The sequence below is a fragment of the Culex pipiens genome, chromosome 3 (assembly GCF_016801865.2).
Source record: "Culex pipiens pallens isolate TS chromosome 3, TS_CPP_V2, whole genome shotgun sequence".
NCBI lineage: Eukaryota > Metazoa > Arthropoda > Insecta > Diptera > Culicidae > Culex > Culex pipiens.
In genome coordinates this window covers 107,713,663-107,741,006 of record NC_068939.1, presented here as the reverse complement: position 1 = coordinate 107,741,006, position 27,344 = coordinate 107,713,663, and the positions used below count along the sequence as shown (strand labels likewise).

Below are 27,344 nucleotides of genomic sequence, written 5' to 3'. Positions count from 1 at the left end.
AGTACACAAAATTTCCCATAAAATGACATGTTCCAAAATTTTTACAGTCGAGTAACGGAAAATGGGAGAATTTTTAACACTTTTTAAGTGTTTTTTTCGATGAAAAATACGTTTTTTCGGAATTCTGAGTACGCCATCAAATCGGGCGTCTAATTTTACATAAAAGATCCTTTGACATCAAATTTCTATCTCATCACCGTTTCAGGCTGCAAATGATTGAAAAACACCTCTTTTTTCGCATGTTCAAAAATGGAAGGGGTCGTACCGCCCCTCCGTCACGAGATATCAAAAAACGGACCTCGGATTCGTGATCAGGGACAAAAGTTACCCCTTAGGACAAAGTTTCACGCAAATCGAAGAGGGGTCGGAGCAACTTTTCCCGATTTCGTGTGAGTTGGTAGAGAATTGCCCATTTCCAATTTTTAACACAGATAGTCTGTCCAAGACAATCCAACCTGCAATTTTTTATCTTACTAATTATTTAGATGAATTAGCTGAAACCTTAGCTTATTCGACTAAACTTTGAGAAAACCATAAGTATTAGGATGTAACAAAAATGACTTTTTGGTGGGCATTTAGGGGTTTGTTCCGGTGGGCATACTGAGCCTAAATCCCAAATATGAGCTTGATTGGACGTAACAGGAGCTGGCGCTCCGCCCTTCAATTTTAAATGGGATTTAACCCGTAAAAAAAGATTTTTTCAAAAATGTAAATTTTTGAGGCATTTTGGCCACCAATGCGTTTACCAAAAACATCACTGGCGTGTAGGCCAGATCCTTGCGCATCTTTTGGTATATATAACATTGAAGTTTGGAGCACCCTGGAGCTCGGTACAGACCTCCAAAGTTTGGCATTTTTTCGAAAAATCGGCCCCAGGCAAAAAGGTATGCGTCGCACCTCGCGACGCCCGAGACGCCATTTGATTTTGCTGGGACCGATTTTTCGAAAAAATGCAAAACATTGGAGGTCTGTACCGAGCTCTAGGATGCTCCAAACTTCAATGTTATATATACCAAAAGATGCGCAAGGATCTGGCCTACACGCCAGTGATGTTTTTGGTAAACGCATTAGTGGCCAAAATGCCTCAAAAATTGACATTTTTGAAAAAATCTTTTTTTACGGGTTAAATCCCATTTAAAATTGAAGGGCGGAGCGCCAGCTCCTGTTACGTCCAATCAAGCTCATATTTGGGATTTAGGCTCAGTATGCCCACCGGAACAAACCCCTGAATGCCCGCCAAAAAGTCATTTTTGTTATACTCTAATAAGTATGCAACTTTTCTATTTAATATTTTGCCGAAAAATTATGTGTAATATTTTATGTTTTTTTATTACACAGAAATTTGCACATCCAAATATTTGTTAAGTGTTTGAATTGAATTGTTTACTGATTTTTAGGTAATTCTGCAATTTTTTTTTAAATATTTGGAACTAAAACACTGATGATTTACAGTTAGCAAAGTTTTAGAAATTTGAGCTTAGCTGTTCAGAACAATTCGTAAAACATTTTGCAAAATGTGTTACGCTAACCATGTAAACAATTAAGGAAACTTAGTGAAACCCTAAGACAATGATTGAAATGAATTTCTCTGACAATTTGTCTATCCTTTTTTGGTAATGATTTTCTGAAAATGGAACATAAATGCATAACGTTGTTGAATAGGAATAACAACCGCCATCAATGGCCATTGTTTGCTCTAACGTACAGTTCACCTGTTTTGGCAAGGTAGCCCACTTTTTGCGCATAAATTTCGCATAATGTATAAATTACATCAACTATCAGCCTGTCCCCAAAAAAAAAAAATACTCACACTTACACCCCGTCGCATCACCTACTGCAGTCATCGAGTGGTGCTACTCGGCCAGGCCAGGTCAACATTAGTTTATATTAACGCACGCATGATTTATTCATTGAAAATGACCTAGGTACTTTCACACCCAGCAAAAGCCAAAACCAGCTGGCTGGCTGGTGGTAGTGGCGGTGATGTGGCAAGCTTCGAGCAGATCTGAATATTTATGTTCCACATGCACACTGACGCCCTGGCCAGGACCTTACCACCTCTGCTCTACCGGAGGAGTGGCAGGGGCAGTGTCTAAATAATACAGCGTTAATAAATAACACTAACGGCCGCACAGCCAGACTCCCCTAGGATCGCTACCATAAATCATGAGTTCAGGCCATTGTCCAGGATCCAGCCATCCTCCCGAGTTTTCTCCAAAGTCCCCCAAGAAGTGTGGCTGTGTACTCCGGAAGCGGAATTAGCAGAGTCTTGTTCCTTCTTTCACTCTCTGCCAAAGCTCGGGGCAAATTGGAAGAAAAGCTGCTTACATCGTGTTCTTGCAGGTCCTGTTACAAGATTACCAGACCTCGCGAGCTTGATTGCCTGCGGGCATTCCTGGTGCTGGTCCGTGCGTGCTGTATATATATTTCCCCATTAATATCGAATGTCGATGGCGGTGACACCGAAGGGTTAAGTATGTTCAGGCATGAGTTATTGTTTACCGCGTGTGTCGTGGAATGAAATCTTAATCTCGTCAAGCCTTGTTGTGTTCTATGGACCATGTAGTGGCCCGCCCATACAGAGGCCGGCTCACCAGCAGGCTTGATTGGAGCTAATTCAAGAATTATTGAAATTAATTACCATCTAGCGAGGTGATGTGCGCGGCAGCAGAGGCACACGTGTGCTACACTTCGGCTCTGGTTGACAGTAGATTATGTGAAATTAATTACAAACACTTCTGGGTGGGATTAGCGTTTGGTATTGATTTATTGTGGTGAAAGACACACTGCTTTCGGTGGAGTTGATTAGGACCACTGCACTGATTTAATCCACTTGAATGATTGTAATGCAGCAGGTTAGAGATTCAGTTTCAGTATAATTGAAAGAGCTAGCTTTGCGCAGCAAGGAACACCGACCAACAAATTTTCTGCGCAGAATCAACTCGAGGATAAGCATGAACATGAACATTTTTTCAAGAATTAGTGCGGTTCACTCCTCGTACATATTTCATGAAATTTGTTGATTGCATGCAAAAGCAACAAACCACCCTAATTCTCCGAAAAAAAATTTGGGTAATTCTCTACCAACTCACACGAAATCGGGAAAAGTTGCCCCGACCCCTCTTCGATTTGCGTGAAACTTTGTCCTAAGGGGTAACTTTTGTCCCTGGTCACGAATCCGAGGTCCGTTTTTTGATACCTCGTGACGGAGGGGCGGTACGACCCCTTCCATTTTTGAACATGCGAAAAAAGAGGTGTTTTTCAATAATTTGCAGCCTGAAACGGTGATGAGATAGAAATTTGGTGTCAAAGGGACTTTTATGTAAAATTAGACGCCCGATTTGATGGCGTGCTCAGAATTCCGAAAAAAACGTATTTTTCATCGAAAAAAACACTAAAAAAGTTTTAAAAATTCTCCCATTTTCCGTTACTCGACTGTAAATTTTTTTGGAACATGTCATTTTATGGGAAATTTAATGTTCTTTTCGAATCTACATTGACCCAGAAGGGTCATTTTTTCATTCAGAACAAAAAATTTCATTTTAAAATTTCGTGTTTTTTCTAACTTTGCAGGGTTATTTTTTAGAGTGTAACAATGTTCTACAAAGTTGTAGGGCAGACAATTACAAAAATTTTGATATATAGACATAAGGGGTTTGCTTATAAACATCACGAGTTATCGCGATTTTACGAAAAAAAAGTTTCGAAAAAGTTACTTTTTGCGTTTCTCTTTATTTCGTCGTCCGTGTCTGTCGTGGGTGACCATGAACGGCCATGATCGATGACGACCAACTTTTTCAAAACTTTTTTTCGTAAAATTGCGATAACTCGTGATGTTCATCAGCAAACCCCTTATGTCTATATATCAAAATTTTTGTAATTGTCTGCTCTACAACTTTGTAGAACATTGTTACACTCTAAAAAATAACCCTGCAAAGTTAGAAAAAACACGAAATTTTAAAATGAAAAATTTTGTTCTAAATAAAAAATGACCCTTCTGAGTCAATGTAGATTTGAAAAGTACATTAAATTTCCCATAAAATGACATGTTCTATTTTTTTTAACAGTCGAGTAACGAAAAATGGGAGAATTTTTAAAACTTTTTTAGTGTTTTTTCGATGAAAAATACGTTTTTTCGGAATTCTGAATACGCCATCAAATCGGGCATCTAGTTTTACCTAAAAGTCCCTTTGACACCAAATTTCTATCTTATCGCCGTTTCAGGCTGCAAATTATTGAAAAACACATCTTTTTTCGCATGTTTAAAAATGGAAGGGGTCGTACCGCCCCTCCGTCGCGAGATATCAAAAAACGGACCTCGGATTCGTGATCAGGGACAAAAGTTACCCCTTGGGACAAAGTTTCACGCAAATCGAAGAGGGGTCGGGGCAACTGCTGTGTGAGTTGGCGGAGAATTCCCCATTTGAGAAAACATTTTCGGCACTGTCTGAATATTTCTGAAAAATTCAAAGTGCATGTGTTTCTGAGAACCCAAAAATTCATGCTACCACTGGAGTTGAGCCTGGACAGTATTTTTTGTCAATGTTTGAAGGTCAGTGTAATCTAATGGTAAAACTGCATGGATGCCAATTTACAAAGAACACATTATTTTATAAATTCAATTTCTGTTCTATACCACCCAAGGTTTATGAATGGTGGGCCAAATTTATTTCAATCTATAATTTTTGAAAATCGTCATTTAAATATTAGAGAATAAATAAGGGGATTTGTTAATTAGTGTTGATCAATATATCTTTTTATTAGTTAGTAAAAAAATATTATAATCAACAAAAAAAAAACTTCAGAAAATATTTTTCCAACCAATTTTCATGCCGCAACAAACAACAACACAGATTCAAAATGCACAATAATGTTTCCTTCTAAAGACGTGTCCCACACTTTTTAAGGTTTTTAGTTTTGTTTATGAAAAATAAGTTGTTTTTTTTCAGAATTTCTATTGCGCCATAAAATTGGACATCCAATTTTACATAAAAACACGACTTGATTAAAATGCAAAAAAAATAAGTACTACCCCTCCGTCACGAAATACCGAAAAATAAACCCCTTATTCGTGATCAGTGTTTAAAGACGAGACACTGTCTTTTATACGCATCTGAAAAGCTAGTTTTTCAGCTGTGATATTTCAAGATTAAATATTTGAGCTACACAGTAAAAAAAATCTGTGTAAAACCGCATGCAAAAGCATGCACATCACCTTTGTGAGCAAAAGCATGTAATATTGTATGAGAAAACGTGTACACAAAAAGCATGTACCGCAGAAAAAAAAATCAGGTCTGCTCACCCCAAAAAAAACATCAATCTGGCGAGAGTCATATTCAGATTACCAAGTCCGCGCCCTAACCCGCTCGGCTATCTCTTTGCTGTGAAAAAGGTCGGATCAATGCCAATATAACAGTAGGTTTTCCGTACGTCATATACTGTGTTAACTGCATACGATGTATGGGGAACCTACAGCTAAATCGGTGAAGATCCAACTGTATACATAACGGCGAGATAGCCGAAACGGTTGGGGCGCGGATTTGGTAGTCTGAATATGACTTTCGCCGGAATGATGTTATTTTTGGGGTGAGCAGACCTGTTTTATTTTTCTTCGGTACATGCTTTTTGTGTACACGTTTTTTTCATACAATATTACATGCTTTTGCTCACAAAGGTGATGTGCATGCTTTTGCATGCGATTTTACGATCGGATTTTTTGCTGTGTACGGTTGAGCAAAATGTGAACAAGAATGCTTCTATTCCCTTGCCTTTTGCTCATTTGGCCAGATCTTGAAAATTAAAGCGTAGCACAGACAAAAAGGCACAACGACCCAACCACCACCAATTCGAGCCAGCAATTCGAAACCTGCAACAAATGCTGCAAAATTTTAATTTGTATCCACAACACATTCCGATTTGCTTCCTCGCTGTGGCTAGCAGATCTTGGGGTAAAGCGACTACCAGCCTATCTCGGTGCATCAATGTTTCACCCGCCCCAGAGAATCCCTTGTAGTGCAAGCTGTACAACAACATGGGGGAGGAGGTCGAAGGCTTTGTTTAGTTTTTTTTGTGAGTGTGCCAGATTTCATATTGTAGTTTCCCGGTGTCGATTTCCGAGAAGGCTTCATGGATTCCAGCCCTGGCAAAACCCAACACCGATAGATAGATAGATAGATACAGTTGTTTCGGGGTTAGGCAAGGAGTGAACAACTGGGTTGAAATAAGACGCAGCACACTTCATTGGAGAGGAAAGAGTTTGCTGGCAAAGAGGCAAAGTAGTGCAGTGCCACGCCACCATTCATGTTGCAGCAAAGCTTTTGGTATTTGGTTGGAATTGGAAAACAAAAAATCCACAAATGAGAAAGGAATCCTTTTGTAGTGGATATGCTGCAGCATTGCTACTTTTTGGGCTTTCCAATCACGCTGGTTATTCAGATTTGTTTTGTTTGGGGGGAGGTAGTAATTGTTGTCTTTCTCATTTCGTCTATAATGAAAGCAGGAAGAAATACTGGAAGAGTATCCTTGATTAGTGAGAAAATTGGAAGAGCATAGGTAGAATTGAATGACGGAGCATCTTCGAGTGTTGAATAGTATAGTTCCACAACATAGCATCAAAGCTCGATTGGCATATCGTCCAACGGAATTGTGTTCCCTGTTGTTCAAAAACTAAAACAACGCTGTTTTATTCTGAGATTTGTTTAGCTTAAAATATGAAAACATACAATTACAAAACTAATAATTATTAATCAAAAGTAAGTTACTTCATTTTAAAACGTTACAGTTGATTCCGCCCAATGTTATAATCTAAGTCACAATCTAACGCCATGCTTGCTAGCTCAACTACCAAAAGTTGATTTTCCCAGCAAATCCACAGCCCTTTATATGCCGGAAAGAAAAACATAACCCCCTTTAACGAAACAAGCTCTAGCACTCTTCAAATATCCATGTGTTTTTAACCTTCACTCGAGTTCGTTTCAAATCCAAGAGGAAATATGAAAAGTTAGGGGGGGGGGGGGGGGTCATGCAATCTGCAACGAGAAATCATTCCCACTAAGACAACACCAGTCGAAACAGACCGACATTCAGCCCCCGACTCGAGTTTGTAACCCCGTTGGTTTTTGTGTGTCAAAACCTCAATGTTTTTCGACCCGGCGGGAAAGGAAAAAGGATTCTGGTGGAAAGGGGTGTTGAAAGAGGTGAGATGTTGTGGTTATGAGTGCCGGGAAGCAGCAAAGCACATACTCACACACGAGCTTACGGAATGATCTCCACCTCATTCTAACGACATAAATCCTCTCCCAGGGAGTTCTCTAGAAAAGCGCATTTTTTAAACTTCATTACCCGTATTTTTTAAACAATCGAATCTTCGTGTACACTTTTGTTTCATTTTTCTGGAAAATTCTGTACAACCGTTTAGCTCGGTAAAAGATTAAAATAAATTAACAAATTACTCGGCATCTTGTTAATGAACACCTCCCATTTTTGAGTAGGTATGTTATGTAAAATTGCTCAAGGAATCCGATAAAAATATTTTCAGACATAGGCTCTTTGGTCCAAACATTGTCAAAACGGCATTTTAAAGTTTTATTCGACCTTTTCAAATGTTAGGTTAAGATGTGGTTTTGGCAAAAAATTAGGAAAATGGCAATTTTTGGGACCACCCTAGCACGGTGTAGGTCACCCTAACGGCCAAACAAAAAATCAGGGGCTAATTATTTTGGCCAAGGAACCCAAAAAAATTGAGCCTGATCGGCGAACTTTATTTTTAGGTTCTTTTCAAGTGGAATTGCTACTTTTAAAACCTAGAGTGTCCCGAGTCATAGAAATAGTTTAAAAAAATCGGAAAAATGTTTTTTTTTTTCTCAGTTTTAATTTGTTTTAAAGATTTGTATGAGATAAAATATCAAAAAATGTCCAAAATCTAACCGAAACTTATGGCATCTTTTCTGGTTTCTCATTTTTAATTTATATTTGGATTCCTGAAACACCATACCATACAGATACTTCGATCATTTACAGTTAGATAAACCAAAAATCCTGAATCGACTTTTATGTTTATAATAGTTGTAGTGAAAACAAAATCACAAATTACTGTACTTCTTACAAAGTTTTGCTAATTTTAACATTGAACACAAATGTAACATTCACGGTGTAACAAAAATAAAAATAAAATATGCAAAATATAAAAGATTGGATCGTGCCTAAATTTGTACTGGGTTTACTTGGCAAAAAACATTAGACCCATTTTTTTAACTTATCCCATTAGTGTAATACTAGTCGCGTTAGGGTGGTATAAAGAAAATATTGATAATAAAAATCATTTTTGAACCAATTATTATTATGAATATAATTTTGTGTGGTGCAAAGTACTAAAGATTAGTTAAATTGTCAAGGTTCTTTTAGTTCTTATTCAGCCTTTCTTTCCGTGATGTTTTCCCGTAGCAGATTAATGAACAAACTCCGTTCCGATTAAATACACTGACAGAAATTCTGTAAGCAAATCCAATACCCATCCTTGTGGCTTCCAGGCCTTTTTGGTTAATTTTGTTAATAATAGAGGAAAAAAATTGCATTAAAATCAAATAAGAATTATTGAATCAAAATTAAAATCAAATCTCTTATAAAGAAAATCACATTTTTTTTTTAATAAGAATAGGTTTTTATTTACATTTGGTCTGGTCACAAATACAATGATTTTACAAGTTCAACTGTTCCTATTGATCATTATTCTCTGGTCTCCTAGCTGATCTAGAACGGGATCTTCTCTGATTTACCTTGTTCTTTCCTCTGAACGGTGGGATTATCATTTTTTCAGGATCAAATATTTCCATGAATTTCTGGTGATCTTTCATTTGTACGTATTGTTCATTGTATGAGAATCCTCTGAACGGTGGGATTATCATTTTTTCAGGATTAAATATTTCCATGAATTTCTGGTGATCTTTCATTTGTACGTATTGTTCATTGTATGAGCTTGGTTCTACGATCTTTTCTTCTCCAAAAGTTGTTTGTTTTTCTTCTTCTTTTAATCCCGGCTTAATTTCTAGCGAACTTGACTTCCCGTGAATTAACACCTTCGCAAAGGTGTCCTTTCCTGAAGTTTTCTCCTTCTTTTCCTTTACTTTGGCTTTGTACGGACAAGTCACCTTCAAATGACCCGTTTTACCGCAACCAAAACATTTATTTTGCAATCCGTCATAATATATGCGAGCTTCCACGTGAAGAATCTGCAACCGAGCTGGGATTTCCGCCCTAACCTCCATGAATAATCCTCTTACCCCGTTCCATATTGGAAATCCCGTCTCCTCACCGTACCGTTCCCTAACATGACATTGAACTGTTCCGTACTTCTTCATCACTTCCGCAATTTGCGTGTCCTCGACCTCCGGGGGAAGTCCAAAAATCCGGACATATTTGATGGCGCCAGATGCATCAAAGATGTTAACACGTGCCGTTGTTCCGTCAGCATAAACAAAGGTTTCCTGAGGTCCCAGCTTCTTCAAAGCTTTCCGCATCAAAACTTCGGATTGGAACCGGACGAAGACTCAAAAATCTTCGCGGCACATCGCGCTTAGTTCTGCTGCGCTCCATTTCTGCTTCTTGAAAAACGTAAAGATGTCGTCATTTGTTGGATTCCGACCTTGAGCTCCAAAATGAATTTTTATTGTTGCCTGCTTCTTCAGTTCCATTGTTCCGAGCATAATGCTCAAAAACAATACTCTGCTAGTAACCACTGTCCCGAAACACGTCCGACTTCGAAAGAGTCTTCCTGCACACTGACATTGGAAATTGAAAAAAGGTAGAAAAAATCATGGTAATATTACATCTGGGAAGGAGTACATCTTTAATGTCAGAAAAAATGTGTGATTTTACCCCTGAAAATGTGTGTTTTAACCACTTTTTCCGTCTAACCGTCTAAGGTAATATTAAACCTTTTAAAATTAAATCACCACCTAGAATTTATTAAATGATTTTAAATCAGTTTCACTCTTTTTGCCAATTATTTCCAGTTATTTTTTGAAAAGGTTTTATAAGCTTTTGTGTTTCATATGTTTATAGGACCTTTTCAAAAAATCTCTATTTTTACTATAAAATAATAAATTCTTTTTTTTTAAATAGATATATTTTTTCTGAGTTTGATTCTAATAACTGTTATTAAGTTCATAGTCAGCAACCATTGGTTTTTATATCATTTTTTGGAAATATTTTTTAAGGTAATTTTTTTTAAGATATATCAAACACACGTCAGAATTTTACAGATACTTTAAATTTAAAAAATATATATATTTGGCCCAAATCTACTTTTGGGGCATATCATTGCAATCACGGCGTGTTGTTTTTTTTTTTGGAAAGGTGGAATTGTACTAAACTTTTAAATGAACTACAGTTTTAAATTACCTCATTTCAATGTTTTTTGATAATTAAGAGTCTTTTTGTTTTAGTTGAATGAATTTGCTTATTTTTTTACCAATATTGCATTGTTCTTACAATATGATAAAATTAAACCATAATTAAATTACTTCTAATTATCGTTCGTTGATCTCTAGAAAAAGAATTTTGTAATGCATGCCATTTCAAATTTCAAAACAGATTATTCAATACATGCACTCCTTTGTTGTGCTTTTGCCTTCAACTGACGATGACTTTTCCTAGCAAACAATTTCGACAAAGAAAAGATGATTTGCGAAATTCCAAAGATTTGTTCATCCAAGTGTGTGGGAGGCTGTTTGTCCTCAATTCCAGGCCAAAGGATGAAAATTTGAGGAGATGACTGGATAGGAAGGGAGAACACATAAACCAAAGCACATCCTTTCCACGCTGAATCGAGTGTCTAACGGGAGCAAAATGTACAGGGAGGAAAAACTGAGGGCGAGGCTGGTTTGTTGCTGTCCTTGTTGTTTCTGATGCTTCTGCTGCTTACATATCCTGTAGTAATTTCCGCAGATGTGTGTAAGCTTTGCCGGGTCAAAATGATGGAAAAAGCATCAGCTGTGCGGGGAGCTTGAGCCGACGAACAACTTTGTACCGGAGCAGCTGTGGATACATGCAAGATTCATTAGAGAAAAATCCCTCATGTACGTGTGTGTGTAGCTTGGTGTGGGAGTTTGTAATGTATCTCATCTCAACTTACTTATGAGTTATACGTAGAGAGGAGATATACTGCTGCAGAAGCTTTCGATAATCGGCTGACGGAAGGAGAGGTATTTCATTATTTTTGCCCTGACTTTGGCATCGAGAAGGACACTCTCTGGAGCTGATACACCGTAACGGGTCGAAACATTAGGGACGATGCGATGGTTGGCGAGTGTTTGCTAGGTTATTCCAGATTGTGTTATACATACATTACAGAAATAACCAGCTTCACCCCGCAACGAGAGATAAGCCACAAATGAGGATGTATTCCTATTTACATTGCAAACAGACTTCCCCTGCAATGTTGTTGGGAAGCTTTGGATTAGAGTGACTCAAGTATAAACTATCAGGTGAAGATGCATTCTCATAAAGATTGGTACTTTAATTAATTGGATGCATCCGTCCTTTATACCATAGACTCATTGGAAAAGTGGTTTGACCCAGCGTAGCAAAATAACGTGTTGAAACTATACTGTTTCCAAGAAATGCTACAGTAATGCACAATTATTTTGGTCCCTGATCACAAATCCAAGGTCCGATTTTCGACCCCTTTCATTTTTCTGGATTTTTACTAAAACACGTTTTCCAGTGATTTTTAGCTTGAAACCGTGAAAATAAAAAAAAATTGAGTCAAAAGGACTTTTGTGTGAAATTAATCGTCCGATTTGATGACGTAAATTAAAAAAAAAAACTTTCAAAAGCTAGAGGTTAAAACTTAAAAATCAGGTTTAAAACTATGTAAATATTTTGTAACTTTTTTTATGTAGCATATTTTTTAAGTCCCTTTGACACCAACATTCTATTTTATCTCCTCACGGTTTCGAGCTAGAAATCATTGAAAAGCGTGTCTTAGTATAAACCAGAAAAGTTAAAGGATGACGTACCGCTCAACCGTCACGAGATATCGAAAGTTGAACCTTGGATTCGTGATCTTATCTTTGAAACCAAGTGGATGCTTGAAGTGTTCTAAATTTCAAGCTGGAACTTAATTTACCCTTAATCTGAGCACATTTATTTTCCAACATGCCGTTTTAATGTTTCTAATGCCCAAAAGTCAAAACACTGCTGCCCTTTTCAATTTAAATAAATCGATTCCCGATTGCGTCACTTTCCTGTGACCGAAATTCCGATCAACTCATTTTTCCCCCGAAAGTTGCACAATTGCAACCAACCTCCGAGCCATGTGTGTGTGTGTTCGATGGTGGAAAACTGCTTTCAACCCTTATCACGTAAAATTCAGCAATTTTCCCTCCCGTCCAGATGGCACCTGTTCGCAGTTTTCAGTTTCCTGGAAACGAAATCGGGGGTGGCTCACAATTGACCAGCAATCCCTTCGTCGGGGAAAAGTCCTCCCTACTTTTCATGCCAGCTTCGTCCTGTGGGCTGTATTATAATGGATTTTAAAAATGTGATAAAATAATACGCGAGAGGTGTATTGTGTTTATCATAAAGCAATAAATTAATCAGATCCACAGTGAATTTATGGCTTTTAATTCAGTTTAGCGTTTGCACGCTCCAGTGGGAATTGTTTTATTGTGTGGGTGGGTGGTTGAACGCGTACTGTTTTGTTTCGGGCCATGTGTTGTTGGTGGGTGGGATGAAAAGCTCATCGTCGGTGGTGGTGGTCGCTTTGAAGTACCTCGTGCTCGGACGGAAATTGTGGAAAACTATTGGAAAGTAGCAAAACCCCCCGTGTTTGAAAGCAGATTTCATTTCGGCAGCCGATCGACCACCGTGCGTGCCACATTATTGTGGTTCGTTTTTATTGGAGGAAAAAAATATCGTGCTCTGATTTATGGCAATGCATTCAAGCACTTTGAAGCGTTTATATTTAAAGCACGCTATTATGTGCACCTGAATTCCCCAACCGGTGTGGCATTTTGCCCGCGAATCCTTTCGTTGATGTTGCTGGTGCCATAAATTAATGGTCGCGAACAGTTAGTGAACCAATTTCGAAAGTTGAAGCACCCTCCGATAAAGAAGTGCAATTAATTCCAAATGGAAATACTGGCAAAGAGAAGAGCACCATACAAAAAGGATTTCAATCCTTCGTTGGTTTTGATTTATTTAACTAACTAAGGAAAGACTAAATCAAGCAGATGTTAAAAAAAAAATCCATTCCATGATAGATAACTATAAGTAAAGAATTACAAACAGTTCTGTAATGTTTGTTAGGTTGGTGCCGATAAGGACGGCTTCGCTTCGGAGACGTTGATTAAATTTCGTCATGATTTTGGGCTGGCTATCCAAGTCCAAGTTGCCTTGTTGATGATTGGGAGTAGAACCAACTCCACCTAAACCTGACTTCCAACGCCACTTCAACTTCATCTTCACCGCACACCAGGGAAAAGCCTTCGGACACCTAGTTTCGAGATGGAATTTTGCAATAGAGAACGCCAAGGCAGCGAACAGTTAGATCTTTTGAAAACTGTATTAATGTCAAATCAAATCAAATTATTCGCTCTACAGCATTGCCTTGGCGTTCTCGATTGCGAGATTCCTACTCGAAACTAGGTGTTCGAAGGCTTGATTGTTGAGGCAATTGCAAACCTCTTTTTACACCTTAGCTTCCATCCACCCCGGGATTCGAACTGACGACCTTTGGATTGTTAGTCCAACTGCCTACCAGCGACTCCACCGAGGCAGGACCCAGGGAGACGACTCCTACACCTGGACTGAGCTAACGACCTAACCTTTTAAGGTTAGTCCGGGGCCAACATTTACTTCCCGTCCGACGGAAAGCGTGATCAGACAAATCTCGTCTCGAAAAATGCCACCGGGACCGTCTGGGATCGAACCCAGGCCGACTGGGTGAGAGGCAATCACGCTTACCCCTACACCACGGTCCACGGTTACGGTTGTATTAATGTATATGGGTCATTTCAGGTCAACTAGGTACACTTTTGGACTGGACCTTCACCGATTTGGACCAAACTTGGAGAAGACGTCCATCTATCGACTTTTTTTAGGGCTCAAAGCCAAACTCGAAAGAATATTGCTACCAACTCACTCCATCATAACAATATTCGTTACTCCAAGCTGTGGTGGCCGAGGCAGTTAAATCATTGGGTTAGTCTGCCAAAGGTCTATGGTTCGATTCCCGTAGTCGACACTTTTGTTTTTTCGTTTTGACGGATGAACTTTTTTTTTACAAATGAACCTCAAGAGAAAAATTCTCGCACCCTTCTCGAGCTGTGTTTTCTGTGTCCGTGAATGGTACCACTATTCTCTCGTCTCGAGGCCTTTTTTCAGACGAGCGCTGCCCAGTTTCGGGTGCAAGTTTGGTGCCGCCCTCTGTTTTGTCAATTTTCTAAAAAAGTTTTTGATTTTTTTACTCGTAACTTTCCAAGTATTAGATCAGGGGTGCCCAACCTTTTGGCCCTGCGGGCCAGATCTAATTTTTTGAAGCAGTGCCGGAACTAATGTTGGTAAAAGTTCAAAAAAATAAAAAAAATCATAAAATGCTATGCTATGCTATTAACATTAAATACCCTAATATCATTAACAAAAAAAAACATTCAATTTTCGTCGCTGCATTTTTTTTATAAATTGAAAAATCAACGGGACAAGATAAAATTTATTGAATCGAAATTTGGATTCAAATCTTCTTTACGAAAAAACAATTTTTGCGTTGTTGTGCACCTTTATTCAAATATTTTACAAAACATTTCAAAATGATTTTAAAGACACGAAATTTAGAAAAAGTGGAGAAAAATAAATATCTGATAGTTTTTAATTCGTCATTCTTAAATTTTCTTAGAATTATTGAAGTAAATTAAAAAAAAATTGCTGTCTGATTTCTTGACTCATTTTGAAAGATTTTTAAATATTTCAAAAATATGTACAGCGATTTTTATTTTCGATATGATTAATTTGCTTTTTTGAAGCTTTTTTTCATCAAACTTTATCATTAAAAAGATGTTCTGAAAAAATACATTATTTTTGCTTACTCATTTATGAAAAATCAATTTCAATCAAAATCTTCAAAAATGTAATAATTCATTAAGACATAAAAACAGCCAAAACTTTGAGAAACTAAAAAAATATAAAGGCATAATCCTAACAAAACGTAGAATAAGAAAAATTTTATGTCGAAAGCAAAAATTAAACAAATAAATCTAGAGTTTTTTTTGAATAGGTCCTATAAACATATGAAAGACAATAGTTTTTAGGACCTTTTCAAAGAAAACTCTATTAATGTTTCGTTATAATATCTGAAAATTTGATCTCAAGATTATCTTTTAAATTTTGACACTAAATTTATTTACAATTTATGAACAGCCTTTAGGGCCGGTCATAGAACTATTTTGAAAAGCTGTCGCGGGCCGGATGAAATGGCTTCACGGGCCGGATCCGGCCCGCGGGCCGGACGTTGGGCAGGCCTGTATTAGATCAAAATACTTCCTTCTGGTTGCATGTTGTAGGAAATTGGCCAAGGGACTCATGAAAAATAAAATATCTACCCTTCCCATTTTGTTTCTTTGTAGTTTATGGTTTTAAACATAATTTTCATCTATTTCATTATTTTTTTTATTGCCATCGTGTTCCCCGTACAATTTTACATAAGAATCAATGCATATCTCAAACTTGTTCAAAAAATTTCCGAGAAACAGCCCTTCATAAATTAAAACTCTGAGCTCTCTATACAAAATTCAGCACAAGGCCTACTTTCAGGGGTTTGCAATTTAATGCACTTGTACATGGCGCAACCAGTTTTGCAAAGGAAATTCATTGGTTTAGTTTGACATTTGAATTGATACTTATGTAAAATTGTACGGGGAACACGATGGTGATGAAATAAAAAATAAATTAAATAATGAAATGGCTGAAAATCACGTTTCAAACTGTAAACTACAAAGAAATATTATTGTAATAGTAATTTGTTATTTGTAATTTGTAATTTATTCTAAACGATAGCCTGTTAGTATAACACTTTGTATCAGGTTAAGGAAGGACGTTGCGATGATTACTTTAGATCCAAAATAAACGAAATATGTGTCATTCCATCTCAACTGTGCACGAAAAAGTGCAAATTTGAAAATTACCCTCTCCGATCCTGCTCAAATTTGGCAGGGCTATTGATACTATCAAAACATGTAAGAATGCCGAATTTCATCCAAATCGGACCACCCCCTCCATTTTTGTACCTCCCTAAAAATCGACTTTTTGGCGATTTTTGAGCAATCCTCCTAGATTCAAATGGCGATAGCTCAGGAACCACACATCTTAGATGGTCGGTCTTAGACTCAATTTTGAAGGAATATTTAAGTTGTGTGCTTCTAGTAAATGTGGCGAATGTAGCTAATGTAGGTAATCTTAAAATACTCAAAGCTTTAAAATTCGATATCGCTGGAACGAAACATATTCAATTTTGTCAATAAGTGATTGTTATGTGAAATTGGCCGGGGAATACGATGGTGAGGTCAAATTTAAAAAATAATTTGGGGTGTTTTGAGATACGGCCATTTAATGTTTTCAATTGCGCAATATAGGTAGAACAAATAAATAAATCAAAATTTTGATCTCGGAAATGAATTCTACGTCCAATTTCCTTCAAAATTGAGCCTAAGACCGATCATCTAAGATGTGTGGTTCCTGAGCTATCGCCGATTGAAACTTGGAGGTTTGCTCAAAAATCGCCAAAAAGTCGATTTTTTGGGGAGGTACAAAAATGGAGGGGGTGGTCCGATTTGGATGAAATTCGGCATTCTTGCATGTTTTGATAGTATCAAAAGCCCTGCCAAATTTGAGCAGAATCGGATAGGGTAATTTTCAAATGCTGTTCCGCTTTAGATGGAATGACCCATATTGGAAAAATAAATATTGGAAGGCATTTGAGGGTTGATTTTTCATTTTTAATGAAAATTGATTTTTTTTAGGAAATTGTAAAAAAAAGAGGGCGGTTTATTTCTGATTGATTCAACAAAATTTGCTTTGAAGTTAATTTGTTTCATCTTAACAGCTAACTTAAACATTTTTTGCAGTAAAACCCCCAATTTCCTAAAAATGATATCTTGCTATCGAAATACTACCATTTACAACATAGAAATTTCATATTGTTTTTTTTTTATTTCCTGGAAATGAAACAGCTGTTCAAAGTTATTCAAACTGAAGATAGATGCCGAAGCAACCACCAAAAATTAAATAAAAAACAAAAAGGTTTTAAAAGTTTGAAGCATAAAAATATATTTCGAAATAAAGGATCATCAACTGAATGAAACTGAATTGAAGGACTAAGTTCTTCCATGTAATTCCTACGCAAAACGGAAACCTTCTCAAATAGCATTTACCCAAGACAAATTCTGCGCTAATTCAACCTAAATTGAATCCAATAAATATTCTAATCAGCATAAATTTCCGCCCCAGGGCTTCCCACAACTCCTCCTCCCCCCTCCCTGACACCCCCCACTAAACCCTCGTCAATCTCGTTTTCCACATTTTCCATTCGCATTATATTTGATTCTTGTTCCGACACGCTGCCGCGAGGAGCACCAGCAGAGGCATTCCTTAGCCGACTAAATTGACTCGACGCCGCCACCGTTTTTGTGTCGGAAGAAACAAGTGTTTTCCCGGAGTTGCCATATTATTTGACGGCAACCAGAAACAGGCAACGCCCTGAAGCAAACCATAACCACCGCCCTTCCACGAGGAGAGGAGAGAAAAATGGCAAGGGGGGGACTCATCTAAAGATATGCTTGAACCTGGTCCAGGAAGAACAAATTTTTCTCCCAAAAAAGTCAGTAAAAGCGGAAACTGTTGTCACTTTTTCAACTTGACTGGGGGAAAACAGTGCCAGTGTTGCCATCCGTTTCGGGCTGGCGAAACGAGTGTAATTTAATTATCTTTTTCCCATTCCGACTCGGTGAAAAATGCTTCCTAATTGGCGCGCTTCCCGCGTTATTTAAGTCATGCAGGACCCTTGCTGCTTGAAAATTATTACAGTACATTCTGAGAGCACTCATCATGGCTAGAGAAGTGGGGTGCGGGTAAGGAAATCGTAAACGTGTCGGCAAAGTGTTATGCAAAAGTTAGACAAATCAGATCCCTTTTGGCAGGATTGGGGGATGGGGTACTTGATTACGTCGTATTCCTTTCGACAAATTTAATCAACAACAACATCCACGTCCGGAAATCAATATTTCTCTTCAGCTAATCGCTTTTGATCATCGTAAAAATATTCATACTGCGAATTAGATGACTAAAATATGAAAGAATCGGGGAAAAAATCATCAGCGTGGAATACACTTACATATCCAACAGAGGACGCCTCCTCGGAAGGTTTCTGTAGAAGCTACTTTGACAGTTCTGTCGTAACGTTTGTCTAGCTATACCACCGTACTTTTCTTTTGTCAGAAGGGAGTTTTTTCTTCTTTATTCACACAATGAATTGTGCCATACACAGTAAAAAAATCATTGTAGCATCTGGGGATGAGTTCATCTTTTATGTCAGAAAAAATGAGTAATATTACCACTAAAAAAATTATGCAATAAAATAAATTCTCAAAATTTTACACAATTTTTAACTGTGTACTCGACCTTCTAACAGTGAAAGTAGAGGGAATAATATGGTAGGGATGGTTATGAATCCTTAGAAACAAGATATCTTGACTTTTTTTTGATAAGGTCCTATAAACAAAAGTAAACATTGAGTGTATCCCGCTTACTCCGATGGACTTTGACATAAGGTGTGAAAGGGATACACTCAATGTTTACATTTGTTTATAGGACCTTATCAAAAAAAAGTCAAGATATGAACTCGACTAATGTACCTTTTAAATGGAAACATATTTATTAATATCTGAACTTCAAAAAAAATCTATATCAAATAAATTTATTTTATGAACCTATTTTTCATTGCCATTTGGGTCATTCTCTACCAACTCACACGAAATCGGAAAAAGTTGCCCCGACCCCTCTTTGATTTGCGTGAAACTTATTTATGTCTCTGATCACGAAACCGAGCTCCATTTTTTGATATCTCGGATGGGCGTTACGACCTCTTAAATTTTTTGAACATTCGAAAAAGACGTGTTTTTCTATAATTTGCACCCTGAAATGGCGATGGTTTATCCATTCGACCTAATGACATACGACCAGTGTTGTTAAAATATCAAATATTCATGCCCCAAAAACAACTGCTCTTCTCTTTGTATTGACACTCACAGCGCCGAACACGTTTTTGTGTTTACACACTCGCGTTTGACACTCTCTTTTTCTCTCTCATTTCCGCTTTCACGATCATCGAACCGCAACAGCGTTTAAACCACAAAAGCCGTCACAAAACCAATTTCGCAAGCGCAGATTTACGTGACGTCATGCGTGGTCGGCTCCTAATCGCCGCGTCGCGTTCTTTCACTCAGCGGTGAGAGAGCAAAATCGAGAAAAAGGGAAGGAGTGAAAGAGAGAGAATGCCTTCGCTGAACACAAGAAGAGATCTCACAAGCTATAGTGACAGTCGTTATACTCTCAGATGTTTTTGGTGCAGAGATAATCAAATGATAGCTTTTTTTTATATCTTATTTGCAACACTGCCTACGACCTTTTCGTCGCCGTCGTGCTAACTTGTCGCACGTGCATTTGGGCCAAATTTTGTGCAGCTCACAATGCCTCACCTTTTGACCTCCACAGATCCCCAAAATTCGATTTAAATCCGAAAAAACTCCGTGCATTGTTGTCACTCTAAATATAAAAGAAGTTTCAAGCGTGTCGTGCTATCTTTCCACTCCCTGAGAATTGATGTAAGTGCGACAACTGGCCAAAGGGATTTCAGGTCAGAACGCGTTTGACGCACGTACAAGTTAGATTATCGTAAACATTTGTAATTATAACTCGGGACTCCAGCAACCAACTTCGACCAAACTTCGGGATAATGCACGGAATGGTCAGCCAAACAAAGTGTGTTTGTTTTTGTTTGCATTGCGTGCTCTAGTTTTTGTTTATTCAAGGTCAAACATTAAAACGGGGTTTTTTCGGAACGTCAAAAAGGCGGGTACGACAAGATAGCACGACGACGTCCTTTTGTCGCACATCCGTTCTAGAAATCGAATAAATCTGCCAGATTAACAGTTTGATGTTTGAATATTTGCTCGGAATTAGCAGAATAGTTCTGGCTTTCAAAATTCTTCTGCGCCCATTTCAAATGTTACTCCAGATTTTAAGCTCTAACATTTCACGCATTGTCTCATTGTCTGTGCAACAGTGTATTTGAAAGGAGAGGGGGCCATGAAAAGCTGCACCGGAAAGCTGCTGCCACAAAGCTGACGAAGAATGACGAACAAAGTGAAAAAGTGAAGGAAAAAAAGCCTGTTGAAGGACGCACACCGTAATGTCAAGCTAATGAAACTTTTGTTAGAATCGTGAGAGACACACAGTTTGAGAAAAGGGGGAGAAGGGAATGACAGTGAACGTCTTTAATATTTTATTTCAATGACAGTTCGTTTATTGCTATCTGGGTCGATGGGTTTCTTCTTCGTTTGTAAGGGAGGAATTTCAACTGGTTGACATGATTCCAGTTGATTGTTAGGAAAAAAAGAAACGGAAATCGGGGAATGGTAATCTCAGAAAATCTTTGAACAAATATAAATTATAAAAAGTTGATCAAAGAGACTCTTATGGTTAAAAAAAACTCAAATAGAAAATAAGGACACACTTTAAAGACGATACTTCCTTTCCTGTTAAAGGGAGAAAAACTTGTCCTGATGTACAGCCCTGCCGTAGAGGGCGTGTACCGGTCGTTGTCGTCGTCGTATCGGCTGCAATAATAGGTACTCTCGAGGGTTGAGGCGTCGTCGTGCTCGCAATACCAATTTAATTTCACTGCTCGTCATGAATTTCTGCGAGATGCCATCATAACACGACTCTGCTCCTCGGCGAGTTGCTCCAGAGCTTCAACGCTCTCTCCGACCGCCGGTGCGAAAGATAGCACGGTGAAGATTCATTTCTAGGGGGGTTTAATAGCAATTTAATGAGCAATTCTCCCATGGCATTCAGATCATATAATGATTCGAGTTACGTGATGTGGTTTCGAAAAGCTCGTTCATTTCCCCATCTTGAAGTGAGCTTTTGGTGCAAGTTATGAAACGATGATACTAAAGTCCTCGAACCAACCAACTATAAGGAGAGGTACCTTCTCAATGCATTATCTGCGAAATTTACCACCAAAGTTGTACTTGAATCCGCTCAGAACATCACCCTCCCAAGCGAAGTGTTCACTCCAATAATGGTTTCTGTTTTTTCTGCTTCTTTTTAATTTCATTTCGCAGGTGTATCCAGGTCGAGATATCACGAACATCGTGGAGTCGTCCCACTATCAGAAAATCGGTGGCTGGTGCCGCCAGGGGGCACTGAACGCAGCCAAGTGCAAAGGTGCCCAGCGATGGATCAAGCCATTCAGATGTTTGGGTAAGTGCCAGTCGGAAAATGAAAAGCAGAATGCCACATTGAGTGCGCCCAGTGAATGATTCCACGGTGAATGAAAGTTTTTTGTATGATGATTTTTCATTTTTGAGGGTCCTTGACTTTGGAAACTGATGAGGTTCTTTCGAGGAAGTTATTATTTGCCTACAAAAATCCACATTTACTTTTAGGTTATACCAGTTATACAAACTGAAGACAAAAAATGAACCAAGAAGTGTCAGTCGCAAAATTTAATAAATCAAACTTTGATTAAAATGCCATGGTCAGAAGAGATGATAATTTTGAAATTTTAAATGATTTCCACATAACCAAAAAACAATAACAACAATTTTTATGGACAACATTTGAACAGCTTAGAGCATCCTCAAGTCTGAATAAAAAAAATAAAAATCATCTTTATCGGGCATCCGTTGCTAGTTTGCCGAGCCAACTCTAGCAAAAGCAAAGGCACTGCAACTGTACATATCTGGAATTAAATTCAATTTATCTCGTGCTTTAATCTAGCAAACTCCACAGTGCTCTTCTCCTTGGTAGATTTCACCACCGTTTGTCGCCGCTATCTTCTTTCCGTAATTTTGATTATTACGGTAATTTATTTTTCCACGCAAGAATGCCGCCCTGTTTTCGTCGTTTTTTTTTTGTTCTATGAAACAATGTTTGCCCAAACTTTCACACCCTCGAAAAGGGCGACACTGCAAGGTGAATGGCTCTCGTCGTTTACCGGGTGCCCTACCTCCGGGCGTGGATTGAAATAGCTAAGATCTTATCTATCCAACTTCCGGCGACGGCTACGGCGATGGCGTCCTCCATTTTCTCCGGATTTCGCCGTCGTCGTCCTCGGCTGCTTTTCGCTTGATGATGTAAACATCAGGATAATTTTAAAGTAAATAAAGCGTGATTACTTTACGCTTTTCTGGCTACGTGGCACGTTTTTGGCTCGAAAGATATATAGTGCTGGCAACGTTATAATTAGCGAAAGGAACGCAAAAATGCGCAACCTTGGTTGCCACGCCGCCGCTGGCTGGTGTGTACGCACGTGGCGAGCTTGAAAATGTGGAAAATTTATAAAATGGCAAAGTTTATGTTTCGGTGTAAATTCAACTAGCCATGAAGCTCTGAAAATAAACGAAGAGGAAAATAATTTAAAATATTAAAAAAGTAAAAACATACCTTGCACTCATAAACAATGATTTCAAAATTGGACAGATAAAAAAAACGAAACATGTTTGAATGTTTAATAAATAATTGTATTGTCACAATAAACCACATGGACACCTTAGGGGGGAAGGGTAGTGGGGTTCAGCAATTTTCCACGCTCCATACAAAAAAGATTTAACCCTCTACAACCCAACCCCGCCTTTAGACGGGCTTCGAAAGAAGAACTCTTAAAATTTTAGAAAATTTTAGGGTTGGAAGTTTAACCCTCTACAACCCAACCCCGCCTCTAGACGGGCTTCGATTTAAAAAATCGCCAAAAATCCATTTTTCAACCAATTTTTGATCTTCAAAAAGCATTGGAAAGAAGAACTTTTAAAAAATTTTGGAAAAATTTAGGGTTGGAAGTTTGACTTGTTTTATGTGACTTTGCCAATGTTTTTAAAAATGTAATTTTTTAGGAGTCTACTTTGGCTGTGTTTTTTACTAACATTTCCTATATTTTAAGTAAAAAGAAGTATGCAGTAATTTTTCTAGTGCCCCAGACTATGCCTCTACGCATTTATTTTCAATTTAAATGATAATGGTTCCATTTTATAACAGAAAATGTGAAAAACATGCAAAAAAATTAAAAAGTGACTGTAAAAACATGAAAAAATTAGATAGGCAAAATGTAATGATAGGAGGTGGTAGAATAGGCCAAATATTACCAAAAACAAACATAAACTAAACAAGATAAATGCAAATTAAAATACTAAAAATGAAACAAGAAAAACATAAAACAAGAGAAGTAAAGTTTTTCGTAGAACAAAAGTTGCTCAAAATGACCTCCTTAACACGGGAAAAATAAAAATTTTCGAAAAAAAAAATTTGGGCAGTAGAGGGTTAAGGGGGGGGCTGAGATTTCGAAAAAGTGTCCACGTGGTTTTTGGATGGTCCCATACTTTATCATTTATATATAGAGTTATCCACAACTCTGTATATATTTCCATTCAGATTTCATTCAAAACCTGGAACTTTTTGTGATAAATAGTTTTTCTGTAATCAATACCAAAGCTGTTTGAAAAAAAAAAACATGTTAAAAAGGGTTATGATAAATAATGAGATTTATTTCAACTAAGCTCGCTACAAACAAACCCCAATTCTGGACTAGGATTCACATTTATAGAAAAACATCTTCAGCCAATTCATGATAACCAAAAGCATTCGAATAAAGAACTCTTTAATTTAGGAGCAAATAGAGTAGGATAGCCTTAAAAGCAACTCGACTCCGACTACGGCTTTTGGTGATTCTGTGACTTCGACTCCGACTCCAATATCATCTCCCATTCAAAGTGTGTGAAAATAAGTCAACTCCGGCCGCAAATCCGGCTCCTGCTACTAAGAGTTTTCCAACTACAGCTCTCAGCCAGTACACAAATGAAAAAACAATTACACAGTAAAAAAAACATGGTAAAATTACATCTAAAAAGGGGTACATCTTTCATGTCAGAAAAAAGCTTTAATTTTACCTCTAATAATTTGTAAATTTACATCTGGCAGACGCTAGGAAAAAATATCTGTAATTCTAAAAAAATATCAAACCGGCGATACCCAACCCGCACGGCCAACTCGCCGCTTTGAAAACTGGACGATCAAAGCCAATGTAGCTCTATGTGTTCCGTACTTTGTATACTATATTTACTGGATATACGGTACATAGAGCTACATCGGCTTTGATCGTCCAATTTTCACAGCGGCGAGTTGGCCGTGCGGGTTGGGGCGCGGACTTAGTAAGCTTGATATATGTATCGCCGGTTTGATATTTTTTTAGGATTACAGATATTTTTTCCTAGCGTCTGCCAGATGTAAATTTACACATTATTAGAGGTAAAATTAAAGCTATTTTCTGACATAAAAGATGTACTGCCCCTGATCGCATAAATGTCCCATATGCATTTTCATCATTTTGAGTTATTGATGCAGTTTGTTTCAAAATCGTGTGCTCTATCAGAAAAGCCTATAACATCCAGTACTTTGTTCTAGAAATCAGGAGGAAATTCAGTTTTTGAGCGAAAACTTAACACGTAACCTTATGTATGGGACAAACTTCTCAGCTTGCTGTTTTTGCATATGGGACATTTATGCGAACATGGGCAGTGTACCCCTTTTTAGATGTCATTTTACCATGTTTTTTTTACTGTGTAGTTTATTTTGGAAATTCTTGCACAGTAAAAAAAGCAAAATTTTAGATGCTTGAAAATTGTATAATTGACTTTTTTAGTTGTGTAATTATACCTGAATTAATGTGTGAAATTACAATTCAGGAATGTTTTTTTTTTCGAAGCGTGTTTTTTCGTCAAAAAACCATTCATTAAGGGTCAATTTGAGTAAAATAACAAATAAGAGGTATTTTTTTTACCTTGTGTGTACTTTTTTTCAAAATTTCGATACTGAATTTAGAATAACTTGAAATATTGATTTAATTATTTCAAACACGTTATACTTTCTTTTAATTCACCCTGACACTCAACATTTTAGTTGAATTTTGAATCTCTTCTTTTTCAAGCTTGGGAAAATTTCAAGATTTTAATCAACCAAACAGTTTTAGAAATTTTATTTCTTGGGAAGCATTGGCAACTTCGGCCAATTGATTCTTAAACATCTTCCCCACTAGATGGTTATCATTTTGAGCATTTCAAGATATCAATCAACACATTTGCGATTTTTTTTGCCTTCCTCACTGAGGTAAGGCTATAATCCTGCTCTAAAAATGAACTTTTGAAATACAGCTCGTAGACCTATATTCATGTATACCTATCGACTCAGAATCGAAAACTGAACAAATGTCTGTGTGTGTGTGTGTATGTGTGTGTGTGTGTATGTGTGTGTGTGTGTATGTATGTATGTGTTCAAAATTCTTGCCAAGTTTTCTCAGCACTGGCTGGACCGATTTTGATCAAACCGGTTGCATTCGACTTGGTTTAGGGTCCCATACATCGCTATTGAATTGTTTGAAGTTTCGATAAGTAGTTCAAAAGTTATATATAAAAATGTGTTTTCACATTTATCCGGATCTCACTTATATGCATGAAAACTATGTCCGGATCCATCATCCAACCCATCGTTGGTTAGGTAATCAAAAGACCTTTCCAACGAGTCTAAAACATTGAAGATCTGGCAACCCTGTCTCGAGATATGGCCACTTAAGTAATATTTATGTACTTTTTGGAAGCCGGATCTCACTTAAATGTATGTAAACTATGTCCGGATCCACCATCCGACCCATCGTTGGTTAGGTAATCGAAAAACCTTTCCAACGAGTCCAAAACATTGAAGATCTGGCAACCCTGTCTCGAGATATGTCCACTTAAGTGATATTGATGCACTTTTTGGAAGCCGGATCTCACTTAAATGTATGTAAATTATGTCCGGATCCACCATCCAACCCATCGTTGGTTAGGTAATCGAAAAACCTTTCCAACGAATCCAAAACACTGAAGATCTGGCAACCCTGTCTCGAGATATGGCCACTTAAGTAATATTTATGTACTTTTTGGAAGCCGGATCTCACTTAAATGTATGTAAACTATGTCCGGATCCACCATCCGACCCATCGTTGGTTAGGTAATCGAAAAACCTTTCCAACGAGTCCAAAACATTGAAGATCTGGCAACCCTGTCTCGAGATATGTCCACTTAAGTAATATTTATGTACTTTTTGGAAGCCGGATCTCACTTAAATGTATGTAAACTATGTCCGGATCCACCATCCGACCCATCGTTGGTTAGGTAATCGAAAAACCTTTCCAACGAATCCAAAACACTGAAGATCTGGCAACCCTGTCTCGAGATATGGCCACTTAAGTAATATTTATGTACTTTTTGGAAGCCGGATCTCACTTAAATGTATGTAAACTATGTCCGGATCCACCATCCGACCCATCGTTGGTTAGGTAATCGAAAAACCTTTCCAACGAGTCCAAAACATTGAAGATCTGGCAACCCTGTCTCGAGATATGTCCACTTAAGTAATATTTATGTACTTTTTGGAAGCCGGATCTCACTTAAATGTATGTAAACTATGTGCGGATCCACCATCCGACCCATCGTTGGTTAGGTAATCGAAAAACCTTTCCAACGAATCCAAAACACTGAAGATCTGGCAACCCTGTCTCGAGATATGGCCACTTAAGTAATATTTATGTACGTTTTGAAAGCCGGATCTCACTTAAATGTATGTAAACTATGTCCGGATCCACCATCCGACCCATCGTTGGTTAGGTTATCAAAAAACCTTTCCAACGAGTCCAAAACATTGAAGATCTGGCAACCCTGTCTCGAGATATGGCCACTTAAGTAATATTTATGTACTTTTTGGAAGCCGGATCTCACTTAAATGTATGTAAACTATGTCCGGATCCACCATCCGACCCATCGTTGGTTAGGTTATCAAAAAACTTTTCCAACGAGTCCATAACATTGAAGATCTGGCAACCCTGTCTCGAGATATGTCCACTTAAGTGATATTGATGCACTTTTTGGAAGCCGGATCTCACTTAAATGTATGTAAATTATGTCCGGATCCACCATCCAACCCATCGTTGGTTAGGTAATCGAAAAACCTTTCCAACGAGTCCAAAACATTGAAGATCTGGCAAC

The 27,344-nt window shown here is 37.8% G+C and overlaps 1 protein-coding gene across 4 annotated transcripts in view; it reads left to right on the top strand.

The window, feature by feature from the left end:
• The window catches only part of LOC120421822 (amyloid-beta-like protein), a 163,100-nt gene that overhangs the window by 74,072 nt on the left and 61,684 nt on the right, over positions 1-27,344 (top strand). For all 4 annotated transcript variants that reach the window (XM_039585133.2, XM_039585108.2, XM_039585117.2 and 1 more), the window contains exon 3: positions 21,396-21,534. In XM_039585133.2, the coding sequence (XP_039441067.1) occupies positions 21,396-21,534 (139 nt within the window). The remainder of the gene's footprint in view (positions 1-21,395; positions 21,535-27,344) is intronic.